General features: G+C 32.4%; 1 protein-coding gene across 1 annotated transcript; it reads right to left on the bottom strand.

Moving 5' to 3' along the window:
- Positions 1-313: 313 nt before the first annotated feature.
- LOC119670251 (dihydropyrimidine dehydrogenase [NADP(+)]-like) lies at positions 314-4,838 on the bottom strand. Its single transcript, XM_038080438.1, has 9 exons — positions 4,756-4,838; positions 4,584-4,694; positions 3,466-3,772; positions 2,965-3,302; positions 2,504-2,908; positions 1,025-2,440; positions 731-964; positions 512-669; positions 314-450 (listed from the first exon to the last, which is right to left on the bottom strand). Exons 1-9 carry the CDS (start codon positions 4,798-4,800, stop codon positions 360-362), a joined length of 3,105 nt encoding a protein of 1,034 aa, XP_037936366.1. The 5' UTR covers positions 4,801-4,838; the 3' UTR covers positions 314-359.
- Positions 4,839-5,461: the final 623 nt, after the last annotated feature.

Below are 5,461 nucleotides of genomic sequence, written 5' to 3'. Positions count from 1 at the left end.
ATTATCCCTTTTCGAGAAGTGAACTGAACTGAGCTTGATGCTGATGAATCCGTTTATGTTTCAAGTTCCTCCAATCATAAAAATTGTTCTTCGTGGCATTTCTTAGGTGTAATGTAATGGACTTTTTACAAAAATTTGATTATAATTACATTATTTCGCATGACACCCTTTCCTAATGAGGTCAAGTGATCAAGCTATTTTTGATTTAATATATGAAAAAAATAGTTTAAATATGTTCCTTATTATTTATTTTTAATAATTTTATTTTTTATATAAAGCTATTAAATTATTTTATATTGCAAAAATTAGTTTGTATACATTTTTTAAAAGAAAATTTGGAATTCATTCATTTAATTTCTTTATTGCATTTGACTTAAAGCGTGAGTATAAAACTGTTTCTCTTCACCCAAACCGCGTTTTATAACATGTGGAATTTTCTTCGGCACCATACTGAAAAAAAATAATAAAAATTAAAACAAATATCACACAACAGATAAACCTCTGAAGCTACCTTATGCAATCAATTATTGGGCAGACAGAAACACATAAAGTACATCCAGTACAATCATCGGTTACATGTGGAATGTGTGTTTCAGTATCGAATTCGATGGCTTGATACCCTGAATCAGCACAGGTCATATAGCATTTTCCACAATTTATGCATAAATCCTAGAAACGAAAGTAATCATATATTAATGCTAAACTATTAGATTTGCTTCATCACACTTACATCATCAATGAGCGCAACTTTTTGTAATTTATTATCCAAACTTTTGTAGCTGCCAATATGAGGAAGAGCTTTACCAATAATATCTGATATTTTAGGTACAGGTCTGACAGTGCCATTGGTTCCGTTTGACACGCATGTCGTTTCCTCTAAAGACCATATTGGACCTTTGTCTTTACGTATATTATCTAATTGTTTTTCACGTGCATTTTGGTATGGTCCAAAGAATCCCAAAGACTGTAAGTACAAAAATAGCATTTTGAAATAAATCGAGTACAATATTTACAAACTTGTTACCTTATTGCCTTCACCAGTTAAATGCAAGACAGGTTTGCCTTTTTGATGTTTTGGTGTTGGTGGTGATTGACCATCCCAGAATTGTGGATTTTGTGGAGGTGGATTAGCTTTAAGATACAGTAAAGCTTTCAAGCTAGTACAATAATCTTCAATCAATGTAAAGTCCTGGTTTTGTACAGAAGAACAAACTTGAAGTACTGTAGCACCGGCTTGTAGAAATTGCAAAGCTACTTCGCCAGAATCGATTCCTCCAATACCAAGTATCGGAAAACCTGGTAATTTATTTCCAATTGAAGATATAGCACGCAACGCCATAGGACGTGTAGCATTACCAGAGACACCACCATATGTTGTACGTTTATCGCTACCGACAGCAGGCCAAGGTGAAGCATCTGCTTTAAGACTCATTAGTCCTTGAACGGTATTAATAGCAGAAACACCATCTGCATTACCGCGTTGAGCTGCCATAGCAATGGATACAATATCAGTTATATTCGGTGTAAGTTTAACAAAGAATGGTATCTTCACAGCTTTGCGCACCCATAATGATATATTTTCTACTAGTACAGGATCCTGTCCACAAGCCAAGCCCATACCTGATTCGCCCATACCATGTGGACATGATAAATTCAGTTCTAGTGCATCAGAGCCACATTCTTCTGCTTTGATGGCTAATTCAACCCAATCTTTTTCATTGTATGAACACATAATGCTGGCAATAATAATTTTTTCAGGAAAATCTTTCTTCAGCTCTTTAATTGAACGGAACCAATATTCTGCTCGTTTTTCTGAAATTAGTTCAATATTTAAGAACGAGCCTTGCTGTGGTCCGTAATTGTAGCCAGATGTAGTGCCACGTACAATACGTGGTGATACATTTGTAACAAGATCCTTGTCTAAGCCAAATGTTTTTGTTACAACGAAACCCCAGCCTTGTTCAAATGCACGACGAATCATCGCTGAACTGGTAGTTGGTGGTGCTGAAGCTAAACCAAAAGGATTTTCAAATTTTATACCACATAGCTCTACCGATAAATCGACGTTGTCAATCTCTGTATAAAAGAGTGGTAAATCGGCTGATGTGTCTAAAGGCAAGCCTTGTAAATAACAATGCATGCTCCAAGCAGCAATTTTGCCATCATTTACGGACTCGACTGTGGTATCGGCAGTACCTGCTAAATCACCGCCACAAAAAACTTGTGCTGCAGTACTTTGTAGTGTTTTTGCATTTATTTTGGGTAAATTCCATTTATCAAGTTCAACCGGAGACATAGCATCAATAACATCAGTTTCATAGAGACCTGAACCAAAAGCGGATATGACAAAATTTGCTTTAAGGGAAGTAGTTTGATCTTCATCTTCAATCCATTTATCATTTTCATCTTGCTCTGTGCGACAAAATTCCATTCCAGTAATCTGCGTAAAATAAAATATAATATTATTAATATAACAAGAACAAAATATCATATAATTTTGTACCCTATTATCCTTCACAAGTACTTTTCGTGGTGATAAATAAGGTAGGAATTCACATTTTTCATCACGTGCTAATTCGACTTCCTCTGGTACAGCGCGTATACCAGAACTGCCCTTACGAAAAACAACGAAAACACGTTTGGCTCCACAACGTAAAGCAGAGGTGGCGCAATCAAATGCCGTATCACCAGCTCCTAGTACTATAACATTGCCATAAATTTGTGGTAAAGCTTGACTGGCTTTACAGGCACAAAGTCCTGGTTTTGAACCATCTGCCACTTTTGGCAGGAAGCTCTTTGATGTATAAAAACCCATCGATTCATTTAAGCCTTTAAATATAGGATCAACTTTTGGTTCCGGCAATCCAATTCCTAGAAAGATGGCATCATGACCGGATTCAAGTAGACCCTGGAATTAAAGATGAATTTAAAAGAATTGTTTGTAATATTTTTAATTATACTTACATTAATAGTTAAATCTTTAACGGATAAGGATCGATTCATTTCAAATTTCACACCTAAGTCTTTGACTAAAGAAATTTCAAAATTAACTACATCCACAGGTAGGCGATATTGTGGAATTTCAGCTGAACTTAATCCTCCCAAATATGAACGTTTCTCATAGATGGTTATGTCTTTGTAACCCAAACGACCCAAGAAAGTTGCACAAGATAGTGAAGCCGGTCCACCTCCTAATAATGCAATTCTTTTATTTGGAGCATCCAATGGCTTAACGTTGGGTGATACAATTTGATGTACTCCCATTTGCTTGAAAACCTCTGTCGCATAATGTTGCAAGCCACCTATGTAATGTATATTAAAATATTTTCAAATAAATAATTAGTCTTTTATTCTTTTTATTATTATATTATATAATTATTAATTTTTACTTGTGACTAGTTCTGTTTGTTTAATATTCTAAATTTTTATATAAATGGTGTGTATGTATATAATAGTTTTACTCACCAATGTTAATAGGTCCTTCTTCTGATGCTTGTAAATTGCAGCCACCAACACATAAATCGCTCGTTGGACATACCATACCGCAAGTTAACCCCAATGGGTTATCGGAGAAAATGGCCTTTGCTGCGCCATAGTAATTCTTATTGGCAATGCTTGTTATAAAACTTTTAATATCCAATTGAGTAGGACAAGACTTTTGACAAGGTGCATCTGCACATTTTAGACAACGAGCAGCTTCCTTTAAGGCACCTCGTTCAGATAAAGTTGTATGCTTGATATCTTCAAAGTTGTTCTTGAGTTTAGGCCCAGACTGAAAGTAATTCAATGGTCTTATTTATGAGTCTTATTTTTTAGATATGATGATGATTTCCTTTAACTTCTATTGGAGCATATGACCCCCTTTATATATATTTATTTTATATATTTTTTTTTAATTTTACATTTTTTTTATATATATGCACCCATATGTGTTAATTAATAGCCGATACTAGAGTTCTTAAAAATTTTTACTGAACTGGATTATATATTTTTATAGTGAAAAAGTCAAACTGAAGTATAAATTTAATATAATTTATAAAAGAGAATTGTTGTTTGGAGATATCCCATCTGCTAATATTGACATCATGAAAGAAGTAATATAATAGAACATATGGTTGCATTTAAGTAAACTCAAATATAAATGTAGTTAAAAAAACCTATTTCAATATAAGATAATTAAAATCTATTTCATTATAACATTGTAGAAAAATATTAATTTAATAGCTGGTTTGTTACGGATACATATGGAGAAGCAAAAATATGTTAAGAGGACATCATCTATATTGTATGTCAGTCTGCATATGATAGATATTAATCCCATGATCTTTTGCCCTATATTAGTATTATTATCTCTATGTATTACTAGTGGTATACCTACTTATTTTACGTATGTGTTTTACCTAAGTAACATTGGTTGGCTTAGGTCATGTATAGATCTGATAAATCCGTATCAAAATATATCTGACATTTTAACTATATACTGCGGTTTGTATTTATATATGCATATATCATTACATTTTATAAAGTTTCAATGGTTTTTAATAATTTTAAAAGATTTAATTATAACTACACATTTTACTTACAGTACATGTTCGATCAGCGTTGCGCTTCCAATGTTTTTTATTGACCTTGGTTTCGGTAGTTGGAACAACAGTACAATTTGACTTAACCCTTGGATTAAGCTTCAATAGATTCTATAGAACATTATAAATTAATTTAATTATATTAATTTATATTATAAAAATCTTGTCATACCTCAATATCGGGAATTTCTTTGCTAAGTAAAGCCGGTGGACTCATGTTGCTCACTTGACGTATTAAAAAGAACTGAAAAATAAAATTTTCCTTTCAATACAAAGTTATTCTAATCAATTTGCATCTTATCTAAATTAATTCAAAAATTTTGAACTTAACCCTGAACCATACCAGAACTAGGAGAAACTATTATTATTTATTATATTTCATAGTTTTGAATGTGATTAAAGACGCGTGAGTGCCGTCAATGCCCCTAGTAGCGAATTATTATATTCACAAATTTATTTTTGCCGGCTTTTAGCGCATAAATAAACAAATTTAAATTAAAAAAGTAAAAAAAAATATTAAACAAAAATCAGTAATCAGTAAACATATAAAAATATTTTATTTAATTTCCTATAGCATAGACTTGTTGCCGTATCAAGTAAATAATATATTATTCTTATCTAACAATTTGAGAAGCCGTCTTAGACTGTTCTGATATCGAACAGAGCACTGCACACCTACTAAATTCGTATGCCCTATGTAGACGTAATTATTTTGGCCAGATGTAGTTGTTGGTGCAGTTATACGATAAGTTTTTTATTCTTATGTTTACAATATATATTGTTATAATTTATTGAATTTGTTTGTCAAGGTTCCTGATATGCCATATCAGGTTTTTTTTATCATAATTAAGCTTATATAGAATTAAACTAAAGTAGCT

This window comes from Teleopsis dalmanni, chromosome 1 (assembly GCF_002237135.1).
Source record: "Teleopsis dalmanni isolate 2A chromosome 1, ASM223713v2, whole genome shotgun sequence".
NCBI classification, from domain to species: domain Eukaryota; kingdom Metazoa; phylum Arthropoda; class Insecta; order Diptera; family Diopsidae; genus Teleopsis; species Teleopsis dalmanni.
This window is presented reverse-complemented; position numbering and strand designations above follow the sequence as displayed.

What these genes read in the sequence shown, in the direction of transcription:
- LOC119670251 (XM_038080438.1), bottom strand. Translation starts at nt 4,800, where the DNA reads ATGAGTCCACCGGCTTTACTTAGCAAAGAAATTCCCGATATTGAG. An exon ending in TAACTGGTGAAGGCAATAAG is followed by an intron (nt 965 to 1,024) that starts GTAACAAGTTTG and finishes TTGTACTTACAG; the next exon opens with TCTTTGGGATTCTTTGGACC. An exon ending in AAGTTGCGCTCATTGATGAT is followed by an intron (nt 670 to 730) that starts GTAAGTGTGATG and finishes TTTCGTTTCTAG; the next exon opens with GATTTATGCATAAATTGTGG.